This window comes from Heterodontus francisci, chromosome 1 (assembly GCF_036365525.1).
Source record: "Heterodontus francisci isolate sHetFra1 chromosome 1, sHetFra1.hap1, whole genome shotgun sequence".
Taxonomy (NCBI): Eukaryota; Metazoa; Chordata; class Chondrichthyes; order Heterodontiformes; family Heterodontidae; genus Heterodontus; species Heterodontus francisci.
In genome coordinates, this window is record NC_090371.1 from 265,696,694 (window position 1) to 265,713,393 (window position 16,700).

The following is a 16,700-nucleotide window of genomic DNA, read 5'->3' on the forward strand; positions in this document are numbered from 1 at the left end:
TATAACCCTACTTAAAATGGTTATGAATTTCTTAAAGCTGCAGCATTTGTTTTTGCCAGTTTACAAAAGCTGCGTTTCAAATAAAATAATCTCCAATCAAAAATTAGTCTACAAAAAGGACCCTGATAAACGTATTGTAAAATTTAAAATTTTACTGCTTAAAACTGCTGACTATTTCACTGCACAGAGCATAATAGCCATCTCTGACAAACTTATGTGCAAACTATTATTCCATATTTTACACCTGGCTTATACATGCCAGCAAAAAAAGATGCTGCAGCTTAAAACAGTTCTGGATGCTGAATTTATCTCAAAGCTAATTCAACTCAATCCTTCTACTTTCTTATTATATCAATTATCACCATGATAAGTTCTGTGGTTACTCTGTTCCTAATATAAATTCAAGTTCAAGAAAACATTACTTGAATTTTTGATCTGTAGTAACCAGCGATTACTGTCATGGGATCCAGGTTGCCAAACATGAAGTTGAAAGCACTCATGACTAGTTGCACCTGGTGACCAGAATATTGTTCCCCTTGGCTTTTCATTTTGCAGATTCAAAGCACAAGGGTGTGACAGATATTCAACAATTACATTATGATGTCAAAGTGTGTTTATGACACCAGTGTTACAAAATAAGGAAAAAAACCTCAAAGCAAGCCACATGAAGCAACAATCACTACTGCAGTCACACATGTAAATGAGATTCTTAAGTTTTAAGTCTACACTTGGTTTTTGTAGTCAGCACAAGTAAAATGCCAGAATGGTTCCTCACACCCCTCCCAAACACAAAATGAATTCTGCTAAGATCTACAAAATCACAGCCACAACATGGACTAACCGCAATTGGCTCAGGATTTCTTTCTCAACTAGAATTCATGGTTTTACCACCCTCCTGTTTAATACTGACTCCTAAACTGTCAAAAAAATTAGTCTCATTCTGTTTGATCAACCCAAACCTTCACACTGAAACCTTTCCCACAACTTTGTAAAATCCTGGGCTTTCGCAGTTAGCATTTCACAAGCCATACTCACTAAACTTCTCAATTTTATGAAAACGCATTTAGAATCATTCAGAAAGAAGGTATTTATGCTTATTCTGGCTCTAAAGCACAATCTTGTCATTCCTACTTTGAAGTGAGATAACAGGTTTCAATTAGATGATTTAAGTCTATTCATCCATGCTGTTCTCCTGCATTCAGAAAGGCACTGATCTAGTTATGTGAAAGGTTTAGCTTGAAGTATTTATCTCCCAATTCTTTTACAACAAAGCATTATACTGTGCCATATGCCAAGAGCCTCTGAATAGCAGAAGTTGTAGTAGACATTGTAGTCCTAGTGACAATGGTAGTCCTACAGTAGTAATGAAAGCAGAAGTAATTAATCAGCAAAATAAGCATTGATGCTAGTAAGATAGGCACATGCACAATCATTCTTTGACAAACACAACCTATACTAGTTGAAAAAGCCAAGGTTTCAATAAACTATCATTAATTAGTTTTTCTGTCATGGGATTGCATTCAACGCCTAACAGTGAAACCTACAAGAAGAGAAAGATAAATACCTATCTAAAGCAGTTAAATGAAAAGAAAACTAAAGTAGTTTTTTTTTTAAAAGAGCAATAAGTTCTCAACAATAGAGCTGTGAACTTATTAAAAGGGTAGTTGCTTTCTAGCTAGAAACAGTTGAGCAGAATTAAAGATGTGTGCGAGAAAAAAGCTCTTCATCTGGAGGGTCATCCCAGTCACTTCCGCCATCTGAAGCAGTTTCATCTGAGCTTGAACAGTCGCTGGAGAAAAGCTTCCTGCGGATGACAGCTGACCTCCCTCTAGTGTCATGCTCTACTCTGCAGTTCACCTCACAGGCTGTAGTCTGCTGAGATAGAAAAACATTATCACTCTTTAAATTTTCACTATTTACAGCTACACAATTAATATTTTTATTCCTCCCTGAATTCCTTACTAAAATGAAAATAACAAGTTTCCCTTCCCATTAGATTTAAAAGTAGTAAAAATGCATTGGTTTTATTCCAGGTTTGATTGATTTACCCTGTCCTGGTTGCATTCAAGACAACTAATGCTCATGACCAAGATTTTGCAGTCAACGGTGACGTGATGGCACTCACCGCTGACTTTGAAGAAAGCTGCCCACAAAGATCAAGCAGTCTCTAAGGTATGGATTTCACCTTTCCCTGACATTAATTTGATTCTGGCGCAAACAAAAGGGGATCTCTTGCATCCAGCAAGCATAATGTCATCAAGCAAGCTAAGCACCTAATCACAACGACGAATTCTCATACAGCAAATTGGGAAGTAAAATGCGCTGATTAACCTCCACTTTTAAGCATTTGAGAGAGAGCAAAATAAAGTATTGGGCATACACACGGGATTAAGCTTAAATATTACTTTTTTTAAATATTAAAAATCTATGGAATTATCTTCATTAAGAAATTTGAGATTACACAATAATAAAATAATTTTTCAGGGCTAGAGAGGTTTTTCAGTGGTAATTATGACATAGTACACTGTTAAAAACCCAGTTATTCCTCATTCAGCAATGCGTTGATGGGTTTTTAATAGCAAGATTAGAATAATACAAGTGTAAGTCAATTCAGTGATTTCTGAAGATCTTCATTTGCAAAGAATTTAACAGCATACCCTGTGGAGAAGCAGGAAATCACAGAGCAACTTCCGTATTTCCGCATTTAACTGTACACGTGAAGACACCAGAAGTTGCTGTCAGTTTCACAGCTGTAATGATGGCAAACACTGACAGTTTCAATGTCATTACAACAGCAAAGTCTGGGTCAATATTTAATATTTTAATTTAAAAAACTGAGAGGAGTTTACATTGAATAAGGGTTTCTGAGCAAAATATAAAATGTAAATCTTCTAGCTCAGCTATATATATATGCAGATACCCAGTACACATGAGGTTTTTTGATTGTTGCAATATATGACTGTTGAAACCCTAAAAAGGCAGATGATTTGATTTTTAAATTGTATCTTTTAAGACACCTTTTTTCAGGAATTGATTATCAACAGACCTGAAAGAATATAAATTGCAGGATTTCAGAGGTTTGAAACAACTTTCTGTGAGTTAACATTTTTACACATAGGCACCATAAAGCACTAATGGCCTACCATACCATAAATTAAAAACAAAAAGTTTCTTTTGCAGTAAGAGACGATGTACAAATGCTGTATTAAGTCCGTGTGCAGTTTATATATATATATATACATATATCAGAATGAAATCAAAGCTTTGATTTACTAAGATACATAAGATAATTTTAATTTTAAATCTGCTAGAACTACTTAAGTACACGGAACACAGTACTGTTATGAAAAAGTACAAGTAAATAGGTTAAATTAACTACATATTTTTCTACATATAAAGGTCTTTATCGTCAGACTTCTATAATTAATGTTTACTATGGTCTGTTATATTTATAACAGGTTAAAAAACCTGATTGCAAGTTCTCTATTTAATTTTATTTGCATTCAAGATGTAGTTCTTGGGGGTGGGGGGAGAGGGTACAGGAACAAGGACATATTTCCTCTTTTGACATGCCATAGCTATGTCAAACACTCTCTTTTAGCATGGATCAGACACAGGATAATATTCCCCCTACTCTGTACACCATTAGTACACCAACTTTAGACAAGTATCTCCCACTGCTCCAGTTGAACTACAAATTCTATAGTCATCCTTCTGGTCCCTCTTTTGCATCACCCCCCGACCACCTTGATACTGCCAATTTAGTATTATGACCAGGTGAGAAAGGGGTCTAGGGGTCTATTACTATGTTCACCTGGTCTTATTTTAACAGGGTTTAATTTTAAACACACTGTGTTTTGAGCTCCCCTTTTTGTGAATCCTTGTTCACAGTTTTCCAATTATAAGATAAAGAAACCAATTCACACAGGCTTTTTTAAACAAGATGAAATTTTATTAAAACTTAAAACTCTAATACGGTTCACGTCCATGGATATATGACGTGCCTACGCTAGCATGAACACACGATGCACGCATGCAGATAGGAACAGAAAAGAGAAGAAAATATAGTAGAGAGAGGTCTCTCCAGCAGAGTTTCTTGTTACGGTGCTTCAAGCTCACTGTAGTCCTTTTGTAAGTAGTCTTGCTTTTCATTGGGGCCCAGTAGTCTTCTTAAAACCTTGTTCACGTAGGAAACTTTTCCCTCTTTGAGTTTCATGTGTTTTTACAAGATTCAGTTCCATGGGAAGGAGGTGGAAGCAGGCAGGAGAGATATCTTCTTGCTTCAGTTCCAGGAGAGATCTTTACTCCATGAGCACACAGCTTTGGCTGTGTTCAAATCCTGTTTTCTCCCATTTAAAACTCTCAGTTCAAAACTCTGCAACAGCCAGTTAGTCATGTGACTAAAACTGATATGACCAGTTCTATGTATTGGGGAAGCAATTACTGGGTCCCCATTGTTTCAACATTGTCTGGTACTATGCAAATGTCCTTCCAGTCAGGGCTTGCAATTTTAAGTTTTTGTTCATGTGGTGAAATAATGCGTGACTCAGTCTTGGCAGGTGGGGATTTGGCATGACAGTAGGAACAGTCTTGCAGGCACTGGGAATTCGGCTTAGACTAGCCAAGCTCATTTCATGTAGGACCCTTGCAATTAGCAGAGAGAGGAGCCCTTTATTCCATCAGCATGAGCTAGCTTTGAACCTAGTCCAGAGTTTATACTAAAAAAAAACGCACTACATTCCTTTAGCTGATCTTTTGAGGAGGATCATTTTATAATTTTTAAAAACTTCTATAATATAGAATCTCATTGAATTGAATAGGTAGTTCATTCAAATTATTTATTTTCTACATTTTCATGCAGAATTTATCAGACCTGTAAACAACATACCAAAGACCAAATCAATTTATACAGTGCACCATTTTAGTTAAATTACCTTTCTTTATACTATATAGCAATGATAATAGGGCAAGCACATTAAATTTAATGCATTATGTGCGGGGGGTGAGCGGGGTGTTCTGACCGGGGCCGGAGGCTGACCAACACAGAGGAGGCTGACCAACACAGAGGGGCTAAGGGGGCAGGGTGGGTGACCAACACAGAGATGGGGGGGTTACCAACACAGACTTGGGGGTGGGGGGGGGGGTGGGTGACTAACAGTGAAGTGGGGGTGGGTGAGCGAGCGAGAGCGATCAAGATGACTCCTGACAGATGGACATCTATCCGGAATATTCTGCATCGCAACAAGAAGCGTGTGGCAATTATTGTCTAATTGTGAAAGCAAAGAAATGCCAGGCATCTCACTAAATCAGTGTCCAACATAGTGATGAGAAGGTAAGTCAATAAGTTAATCTTCTCATTTAAAGCTTCTTCACAAAAATGCACATTTTATTGTTGTTTCATTTAATACTAAGAAATTTATAATGCCTTTATCTTTCCGAAATTATCTCACCGGCCCCCTATGCAAGACAAAAAATTGTAATGTGCCCCCCCACACGAAAAGGTTAGACAACCCTGCTTTAGACTTGTGCTTGGGATAAAGTTGGGACAGCATGCACGGCCGTCTGAAAATTATGGCTCAACAGAACCTAAACAAGAAACACAAACTATGAGTAAGCAATGATAGAGGGCTTAAAATTAAGACAGAAAAAGTGGTGTGCTTTTAGCAGATGCAAATCTAGATTGAGAAATTTCAGCATTACACAACCATAGATATGAACTGTCCTCAGACATTATCTATGCAAAAGCTTTACTAATGCAATCGGTCTTTTACTTCTCCAAGTTAACTGTACTGGATACTGAACATTCAGTTCTCAAGAAAAACAGCTTAAAGTAACACTGTAACTGTCATTTCATGATAAAGGATTTCTGTTTCAGTATAAAATTGAAACACTTATCTCTGGAAACAGATCTTTAATACTTGGTTAACTTACCAGGTCTAACTGGAGAAGACAGTCTCCATTATGTGAATGTCCTCTTAAAATTGGACACTCAGTTCCATCCTTTTCCCTGGCATCAGTGTAGCATTCTAAAAAAAACAGTAAGAACACAAACATGTTAAGTACAAGTAACTTTTTATTTTTGTTTTTACAAAACGTACTGCCTTAGATTTATAATAAAGCTAAGAAAAATGAACCATATTTTCATTTGTACTTGTGATAGACAAAAATCATGTAAATGCGTCAATTAAATTGTAGAATTAGATCTTTAAAACAAACTTCATAGGAACTGAAGTGTTCTGAAGAAGGGTCACTGACCCGAAACGTTAACTCTGCTTCTCTTTCCACAGATGCTGCCAGACCTGCTGAGTGAATCCAGCATTTCTTGTTTTTGTTTCATAGGAACTGAAGTGTTTTAACAGTGACATTTTAATTGGTGGCAAAGAATTTTGATTTTGTCTCAATAGACAGTGATGCATCTACAGTCATGCAAACATAATTCCTTCAATCTATTCTAAGATTGAAATCTGCCTTCATTGCTACATACCAAGCCTTACAAAATTTCAGCGATTGCAGCAGAAACACCTACCAAAGCCTTCAAGTGCCATTCCATATCGACGAATGACAGGTGCTTAAAGAGGCTCAGATTACAAAAATATGTACAGATTGGGGAAGCCATTCTGCTCATCCAGTTCTTTCTTCCACAGAACTCTACAACTTCCCCATCATAACATTTACCCTGCCTCTTGAATGATTGCTGAGTATCTACCTTCATCAACCACTTTTAAGGCCAATCATAGATCAATCACTCAGTGAGATACGGCATTTCTTAACAGTCTTGAAATTGCCCTTGATAAGTAGGTACCTTGTCTGAGTGTTGTGGATTAATTTATAAAAATGCATCATATTCACATTTTTTATATTATGTTGCTCTATACGGTCCCCTCCCAATCAATCAGCTTCTTTTGAAAGTTTTGAGTTTTTCAAACCTTTCCTTATAACACAGACTCTGATACTAGGAATCAGACTTGTGATCCTTTTCTGCACTGCTTCCAGGGCTTCAACATTTCCCTTTAGCCTCAATAATACAAACTGAACATGGCACTAAAGTTGTGCGTGATCAAACCACTGCTGCAGCTTCAGGATGACATTCTGATACTCATACTTTACTTACTTGCTTTGAGTGTGAATAGATTTTTGAGTATGTTTGAGTGAATTTTGTTCTGAAAAGTAAATACAGCTTGACTGCATAGTTTTCAGTTCATTTCTGTGCAAGCTTGCGACTGCTGCAGTTGGATGACAGGAAGGAAAATGCAAATTCCTGTCCCATGAAAGCAAGTAGTTTTTTTTTGGGGGGGGGGGGTGAAGGGAGGATGGTGGCAGGGGAAGGGTGGCAGATGTGAGACTAGGGAGGCGATGTGACTTTATTTGGTGTGTCAACCTTTAGTTAGTTAAAGTGCTTGACTAAATGTCGTGTCCTCCTTTCTCAGGTTCCTGGCTATCAAGTTCCACATCCTCCCCTTCTTGTGTGTAGTCATGTTATGGGGATAGGGGTTCTCCCCACTACCCCTATATTATCCACTTCAGCTTCCAGAAGCGGAAAGCCTTTCTTCATTCTGCAGTTACATAGTGCGCACCAACTACGATTTTGGAAACTCTTGCTGGTCTCTACCAGAATTATTTGAGTACTTTGCATCAGTATTCACCAAAGAGAAGGACTTGGTGGATGATGAGCCGAGGGAAGGGAGTGCAGACAGTCTCAGTCATCTCATTATCAAAAAGGAGGAGGTGTTGGGTGTCTTGCAAAGCATTAAGGTAGATAGGTCCCCAGGGCCTGATGGGATCTACCCTACAATACTGAGGGAGGCAAGGGAAGAAATTGCTGAGGCCTTGACAGAAATCTTTGCATCCTCATTGTCTACAGGTGAGGTCCAACAGGACTGGAGAATAGCCAATGTTGTTCCTTTGTTTAAGAAGGGTGGCAAGGATAATCCAGGAAATTATAGGCCAATGAGCCTTACGTCAGTGGTAGGGAAACTATTAGAGAGGATTATTCGGGACAGGATTTACTCCCATTTGGAAACGAACGAACTTATTAGTGAGAGACGGCATGGTTTTGTGAAGGGGAGGTCGTGTCTTACTAATTTGATTGAGTTTTTTGAGGAAGTGATGAAGATGATTGATGAAGGAAGGGCGGTGGACATTATCTATATGGACTTCAGTAAAGCCTTTGACAAGGTCCCACTTGGCAGACTGGTACAAAAGGTGAAGTCACACGGGATCAGAGGTGAGCTGGCAAGATGGATGCAGAACTGGCTCGGTCATAGAAGACAGAGGGCATCAGTGGATGGGTGTTTTTCTGAATGGAGGGATGTGACTAGTGGTATTCCGCAGAGATCAGTGCTGGGACCTTTGCTGTTTGTAGTATATATAAATGATTTGGAGGAAAATGTAGGTGGTCTGATTAGTAAGTTTGCGGACGACACAAAGGTTGGTGGAGTTGCGGATAATGATGAGGATTGTCAGAGGATACAGCAGGATATAGATCGGTTGGAGACTTGGGCGGAGAAATGGCAGATGGAGTTTAATCCGGACAAATGTGAGGTAATGCATTTTGGAAGGTCGAATGCAGGTGGGAGGTATACAGTAAATGGCAGAACCCTTAGGAGTTTGACAGGCAGAGAGATCTGGGCGTACAGGTCCACAGGTCACTGAAAGTGGCAACGCAGGTGGATAAGGTAGTCAACAAGGCATAGATTAGTATAAATGGGTGGTTAATGGTTGGCACAGACTCGGTGGGCAAAAGGGCCTGTTTCAGTGCTGTATCTCTAAATCTAAAAAATCTAAATACGGCATGCTTGCCTTCATCGGTCAGGGCATAGAGTATAAAAATTGGCAAGTCATGTTGCAGCTGTACAGAACTTTAGTTAGGCCACACTTAGAATATTGCGTGCAATTCTGGTCGCCACACTACCAGAAGGATGTGGAGGCCTTGGAGAGGGTACAGAGGAGGTTTACCAGGATGTTGCCTGGTCTGGAGGGCATTAGCTATGAGGAGAGGTTGGAAAAACTCGGACTGTTTGCACTGGAATGACGGAGGTGGAGGGGCGACATGATAGAGGTTTACAAAGTTATGAGCGGCATGGACAGAGTGGATAGTCAGAAGCTTTTTCCCAGGGTGGAAGAGTCAGTTACTAGGGGACATATGTTTAAGGTGCGAGGGGCAAAGTTTAGAGGGGATGTGCAAGGCAAGTTTTTTTACACAGAGGGTGGTGAGTGCCTGGAACTAGCTGCCAGGGGAGGTGGTGGAAGCAGATACGTTAGCGATGTTTAAGAGACATCTTGACAAATACATGAATAGAATGGGAATAGAGGGATATGGGCCCCGGAAGTGCAGAAGGTTTTAGTTTAGGCAGGCATCAAGATCGGCGCAGGCTTGGAGGGCCGAATGGCCTGTTCCTGTGCTGTACTGTTCTTTGTTCTATTCAGGCACTTAAAATGAGACTTCAGAGTGTCTACTTTCTGATCTATCACACTTCTTATACTCTCACTATATCTGGTGTGCCCCTCTGCCTGTGGAACCTTTACTGCAGTCATAGACTACAGTGGATCAACTTGATTACATATCAACCTGATTTAATATCAACCATCCTGAAACACGACTCTGAATCATCATATCTTTAAGGTAGAATGATGCACGATGGAAGGGTCATGACATATTCTTGGGTAGTGGCCTTTCACATGCAGAATATGGCGATGGGCATAGCACATTAACTGCACATAATAAAAAAAGGAGCAGGAGTAGACCATACGGCCCATCGAGCCTGCTCCGTCATTCAATATGATCATGGCTGATGTTGGGCTTATAAGAATGAATGGAGTGAAAGTCTTTACCGCTGATGAAATGAGGAGGTTATCATAAAGGCCATTCTGTTAATAGGGAACCTTGGCAATCTATAGAATAGGATAGCTTCAGCTTTTTGCTTCTCTGGTTCTAAAGGGAATGAAATGAAGTATGTAACCTAGCCCAGGAGAGCACCAATGACCTTCTTTGTGCAACTGTAAGCTGCTGCTCTCACATGCGTTTAAGCCTTCATTACAAGCAATTTTCTTCCACACAAGATCAGATGGCAGGTTGTTCAACCTTGCCCGTCTTAGAGCGAAGACCAATGTACGGAAAGTCCTCATCAGGGAACTCCTCTTTACTGACGATGCTGCATTAACATCCCACACGGAAGAGTGTCTGCAGTAACTCATCGACAGGATTGCGGCTGTTTGCAATGAATTTGTCCTAACCGTCAGCCTCAAGAAAACGAACATCATGGGACAGGACGTCATAAATGCTCCATCCATCAATATTGGCGACCATGCTCTGGAAGTGGTTCAACAGTTCACCGACCTAGGCTCAACTATCACCAGTAACCTGTCTCTCGATGCAGAAATCAACAAGCGCATGGGAAAGGCATCTGCTGCTATGTCCAGACTGGCCAAGAGGGTGTGGGAAAATGGTGCACTGACATGGAACACAAAAGTCCAAGTGTTTCAAGCCTGTGTCCTCAGTACCTTGCTCTACAGCAGCGAGGCATGGACAACCTATGTCAGCCAAGAGCGACGTCTCAACGCATTCCATCTTCGCTGTCTCCGGAGAATCCCTGGCATCAGTTGGCAGGACCATATCTCCAATGCAGAAGTCCTCGAGACAGCCAACATCCCCAGCATATACACCCTACTGAGCCAGCGGTGTTCGAGATGGCTTGGCCATGTGAGCCACATGGAAGATGGCAGGATCCCCAAGGACACATTGTACAACGAGCTCGTCACTGGTATCAGACCCACTGGCCGTCCATGTCTCCGCTTTAAAGACATCTGCAAACGCGACATGAAGTCCTGCGACATTGACCACAAGTCATGGGAGTCAGTTGCCAGCAATTGCCAGAGCTGGCGGACAGCTATAAAGGCGGGGCTAAAGAGAGGCGAGTCGAAGAGACTTAGCAGTTGGCATAAGAGAGACAGAAGTGTAAGGAGAGAGCCAACTGTGTAACAGCCCCGACAACCAATTTTATCTGCAGCGCCTGTGGAAGAGTCTAATTCCAGAATTGGCCTTTAAAGCCACTCCAGGCACTGCTCCACAAACCACTGAACACCTCTAGGCGCTTACCCATTGTCTCTCGAGACAAGGAGGCCAAAGAAGAAGAAGCTGTTGCATTACTAATGTGGTAGAAGTTACCTGATCCTGTCTGGAAGGATTCATTAGCAAAAAGGATTCAAGGTAGTGGTGACTTTGACCAGTACAGACAATGCTATTCAGCAGGTGGAAGTGGGCTGCAGGTCTTCAGCCGGCAGTTGACATATCTCCCTGCGGTTGGGCAGGGGAGTGGGGAGGGCGCGGTGGGGGCAGCACAGATTTCTGAAACATTGAAGTGCTGAGAAATCTAACTGAACCCTTCCTGGACTATAAACCCTTATAAGTGGATGTGTGTGTGTAGGGAACAAACATCTTATGGGATGCCTTGCTTGAACAGCCTCTAGTCTTATTTCCTTACCCTCCTTCTCCTCAAAGTACAGTAACAGCGGGACTGCCATTGGGAAATCCGTGTCCCAAGTCCACAACAATACTTACTGCACAGATGACTAAACAAGATACTAAAAGTATTTACTGAACAGAGCCAATAGCTGAAATGGAGATGCCAGCAGAATAAGACAAACCTTCAACTTCAGACAACAAAATCATAGAGTAATAGTCCAGCACAGAAGGAAGTCTTACAGCTCATTGAGTCTGTGCTGGCTCTTTCGAAGAGCCATAGCCTCCTCAATGTGATATCATTTTCAAACAATTCTCCTGCTCATACCATCACATATCAGTCAGACTAGGGGTGGACTTTTGAGAAAATGAAATGCATAGGTGAACCGGATCAGTCACATAAATACTGTGGCTACAAGAGCAGGTCAGAGACTAGGAATTCTGAGATGAGTAACACACCTCCTGACTCTCCAAAGCCTGACCACCATAAGGCACAAGCTAGGAGTGTGATGGAATACACTCCACTTGCCTGGATGAGTGTAGCTCCAACAGCACTTGAGCAGCTCAACACCATCCAGGACAAAGCAACCCACTTGATCTGCAACACATCTACCACTTTAAACATTCACTCCCTCCATCACTGATGCACAGTGGCCACAGTGCGTACCATATACAAGATGCACTGCAGAAACTCACCAAGGTTCCCTGACAGCACCCTCCAAACTCGCGACCTCGACCACCTGGAAGGACAAGTGCAGCAGACGCATGCGAACACCACCACCTGCAAGTTCCTCTCCATGTCACATAACATCCTGAGGTGGAACTATATTGCCATTCTTTCACTTCGCTGGATCAAAATCCTGGAACTCCCTTCCTAACAGCACTGTGGGAGTACCCGCACCAGGTGGACTGCAGCGGTTCAAGGTGGTGGCTCACCACAACCTTCTCAAGGGCAATTAGGGATGGACAATAAATGCTGGCCTTGTCAGTGACACCCACATCCCATGAAAGAATAAAAATAAAACACAACCATTTGACTCTTTAAGCAGTAAATTTGAGGCAGTAGGACGTACCATCGAATTTTCCTTATTTTAGCATTCCAAAACTACCCAAAAATTCAACAAAATTCTAGCCCAGGGTTTTTGGAATGCATGTTCCAGAACATGGACATGCACAATGGAGAAAGCAAAGCAGATGAAAGAGCTGCATGACAACAAGCAGTAGAGCAGGAGGAAAAAATCAATATAAGAAAATCCTAAAGGACCTAGACTTGCCCAACATAAATACAGTTCCCATCAACCATGATGAGAACATGAATAAAGACACTGGAGCACTGACTAACAGCAACATCATGGAGCAAATAAGGGCAAAAAATGACATGAGCCATGAGAACAATATTTTATAATTAACCCTCTTCTACATCCATGACTAGGAGTCCTGAACTGCTTCTGTGGTGCCAGGTATGGAAGTTTGGGAAAATGGAATAGTAAAGTGAACTGCACCCATTTTTAAGCAGTAGATTTGAGGCAGTAGGACAGAAAGGAGTAAAAAAAAACACTTGAAAAAGGAAGGAAAATCAGGTTCAGATTCCTAGGATACTGGGAGAAGGTCTAGAGACAGGAGGAAGCTGTGCAGACAGGATGACCTCACCTGAATCAAGCTGTTTTTTGCATTTCAGGCAAGGCCAACATTGACTGTCCATCCCTAATTGCCTTTCTCGAGCAGCCTTCTTAAATTGCTGGATGCTGTGTGGTGACGGTACTCCCAAAGTGCCATCAGGTAGGGATTTCCATGATTTTGATCCAGCGACAATAAATGATGAATAAGAATGCAATGGCTAGTTTGATGCTGGGTAGCCCGATTGGTTTTATTCTTATACTTTTTTGTATGGGACATTTCAGAGACAACTTAAGAGTCAACAGCATTTCTGTGGGCCAGACCAAGTCAGGACAACAGGTTTCCTTCCCTGAAGAACAGCTGGGTAGGGTTTTTATGAAAATCCGATGGCTTCATGGCCACCATTACAGAAACTATCTTTTTTGTTCCAGATTTATTGAGCTGAGTTCAAATTCACAAACTGCCACGATGGGATTTGAACTCACATCTCTGGACTACTGGTTCAGGCCTCTGGATTACTAATCCAGTACTATGCTACTGTGCCCCTAGTACCAATGTCATTGCAGAGGGTAAATAAAGCAGCCAGGAAACCAGTTTCAATATTGAGTCCCAGGGTCACTGCTCCCTCCACGACGTTACCACAACAAGGACAGTTACAGACATTAACAGAGAAAAAATACAGTAGAAACAAATTTTTTAATGCCAGAATAACAGCATTTCTTATTAGCAGCATAATTCAAACTCAATATTCTGTCTAAGGAGGCATCTTTATATGGTACAAGATAACTCTTACATGAATTTTTGTTTTCTAGTTCTGACTAGAGTTCCATTCTTGCAGTACATAGAGAATGAGAGCAAAAAATCAAGTGTCTTAACCTTCCTGGATAGCAAGTTAGTAGTCAGTGAATGATTTATATATTTGATTTATTTCATTCATGTAGATGAGGTTAATATTAACCCCCCCCAAAACAGATGAGTTGGGTAAGGGGAGATGTCAAAATTTTAAAACTCTCAAACCCAAACCACCCACTTCTGGGTTTAACAGAGGTGGGACAAGGGGCGGGCAGCCAATCCACTTTGAGGCAGGTTGGAAATTTAAATATTTTAAGGAGGCTGGCAGCATCTGATTTAAGCAGGAGTTTCCAAGCTCCCTAACCCCATAATAAAACACCTTGTGATTGAGGATCTGAACCCCATCCTCGATGCACCGAATCATACCTACAATGTCCCAGACACTACCATCGCCATCCCTGGGTATGTCCTGTCCCAATGGCAGGCCAGACCCAGCAGAAGTGGCGGCACAGTGATATACAGTCGGGAGGGAGTTGCCCTGGCAGTCCTCAACATCGACTCCGGACCCCATGAAGTCTCATGACATCAGGTCAAACATGGTCAAGGAAACCTCCTGCTGATTACCACCTATCGCCCTCCCTCAGCTGATGAGTCAGTATTCCTCCATGTTGAACAGCACTTGGAGGAAGTGCTGAGGGTGGCAAGGGCACCGAATATACACTGGGTGGCGGACTTCAATGTCCATCACCAAGAGCACCTTGGTAGCACCACTGCTGACCGAGCTGGCAGAGTCCTAAAGGACATAGCTGCTAGACTGAGTCTGTGTCAGGTGGTGAGGGAACCAACAAGTGGAAAAAACATTCTTGACCTCATCCTCACCAATCTGCCTGCCGCAGATGCATCTGTCCATGACAGGATTGGTAGGAGTGACCACCGCACAGTCCGTGTGAGACGAGGTCCCGTCTTTACATAAAGGATACCCTCCATCGTGTTGTGTGGCACTACCACCTTGCTAAATGCAATAGATTTCTAACAGATCTAGCAATGCAAAACTGGGGATCCGTGAGGCGCTGTGGACCATTAGCAGCAGCAGAATTGTACTCAACCACAATCTGTAACTTCATAGCCTAGCATATCCCCCACTCTACCATTACCAACAAGCTGGGGAATCAACCCTGGTTCAATGAAGAGTTCAGAAAGGCATGCCAGGAGCAAGCAGCACCAGGCATACCTCAAAATGAATGGTCAACCCGGTGAAGCTACAACCCAGGACTACTTGCATGCTAAACAGCATAAGCAGCATGCGATACATAGAGCTAAGCGATCCCACAACCAACGGATCAGATCTAAGCTCTGCAGTTCTGCCACATCCAGTCGTGAATGGTGGTGGACAATTAAACAACCAACTGGATGAGGTGGACAGATAAATATGCCCATCCTCAATGATGGGAGCCCAGCACATCAGTGCGAAAGATATGGCTGAAGCATTTGCAACAATCTTCAGCCAGAAGTGCCGAGTGGATGATCCATCTCGGCCTCCTCCTGAAGTCCCCAGCATCACAGATGCCAGTCTTCAGCCATTTCGATTCACTCCACGTGATATCAAGAAACGACTGAAGGCACTGGATACTGCAAAGGCTACAGGCCCTGACAACATCCCAGCAACAGTACTGAAGACCTGTGCTCCAGAACTTGCTGTGCCCCTAGCCAAGCTGTTCCACTACAGCTACAACACTGGCATCTACCCAGAAAAGAGGAAAATTGCCCAGGTATGTCCTGTACACAAAAAGCAGGCCAATTACCACCATATCAGTCTACTCTCGATCATCAGTAAAGCGATGGAAGGTGTCACTTGACAGTGCTATCAAGCAGTACTTGCTTAGCAATAACCTGCTCAATGACGCTCACTTTGGGTTCCGCCAGGGACACTCAGCTCCTGACCTCATTACAGCCTTGGTTCAAACATGGACAAAAGAGCTGAACTCAAGAAGTGCGGCGAGAATGACTGCCCTTGACATCAAGGCAGCATTTGACAGAGTATGGCATCAAGGAACCCTAGCAAAACTGGAGTCAGTGGGAATCAGGGGAAAACTCTCAGCTGGTTGGAATCGCACATAGCGCAAAGGAAGATGGTTGTGATTGTTGGAGGTCAATCATCTGAGCTCCAGGACATCACTGCAGGAGTTCCTCAGGGTAGTGTCCTTGGCTCAACCATCTTCAGTTGATTCATCAATGACCTTCCTTTAATCATAAGGTCAGAAGTGGGGATGTTCGCTGAGTATTGCACAATGTTCAGCACCATTTGCGACTCCTCAGATTCTGAAGCAGTCCGTGTAGAAATGCAGCAAGACCTGGACAATATCCAGGCTTGAGCTGATAAGTGGCAAGTAACATTCACGCCATACAAGTGCCAAGCAATGACCATCTCCAACATGAGAGAAACTAACCATCTCCCCGAGACATTCAGTGGCATTATGATCACTGAATCCCCCACTATCAACATCCTGGGGGTTATTATTGAACAGAAACTGAGCTGAAGTAGCCGTATAAATCCTGTGGATACAAGAGCAGGTCAGAGGCTAGGAATCCTGCGGCGAGTAACTCACCTTCTGACTCCCCAAAGCCTGTCCACCATCTACAAGGCACAAGTCAGGAGTGTGATGAAATACTCTCCACTTGCCTGGATGGGTGCAGCTCCAACAACACTTAAGAAGCTCGACACCATCCAGGACAAAGCAGCCCGCTTGATTGGCACCCCATCCACAAACATTCACTCCCTCCACCACCCCGGCGCACAATGGCCACCGTGTGTACCATCTACAAGATGCAAAGC

General features: G+C 42.4%; 1 protein-coding gene across 4 annotated transcripts in view; it reads right to left on the reverse strand.

Moving 5' to 3' along the window:
• Positions 1–346: 346 nt before the first annotated feature.
• kiaa0232 (KIAA0232 ortholog) overlaps positions 347–16,700 on the reverse strand; it is a 141,087-nt gene continuing 124,733 nt past the window's right edge. For 3 of the 4 annotated variants that reach the window (XM_068044090.1, XM_068044074.1, XM_068044099.1), the window contains 2 exons: positions 5,932–6,026; positions 347–1,875 (listed from right to left, as the gene is read on the reverse strand). In XM_068044090.1, the coding sequence (XP_067900191.1) occupies positions 1,696–1,875; positions 5,932–6,026 (275 nt within the window). In that variant the 3' untranslated portion in view covers positions 347–1,695. The remainder of the gene's footprint in view (positions 1,876–5,931; positions 6,027–16,700) is intronic. The other variant, XM_068044083.1, reaches the window with a different exon arrangement.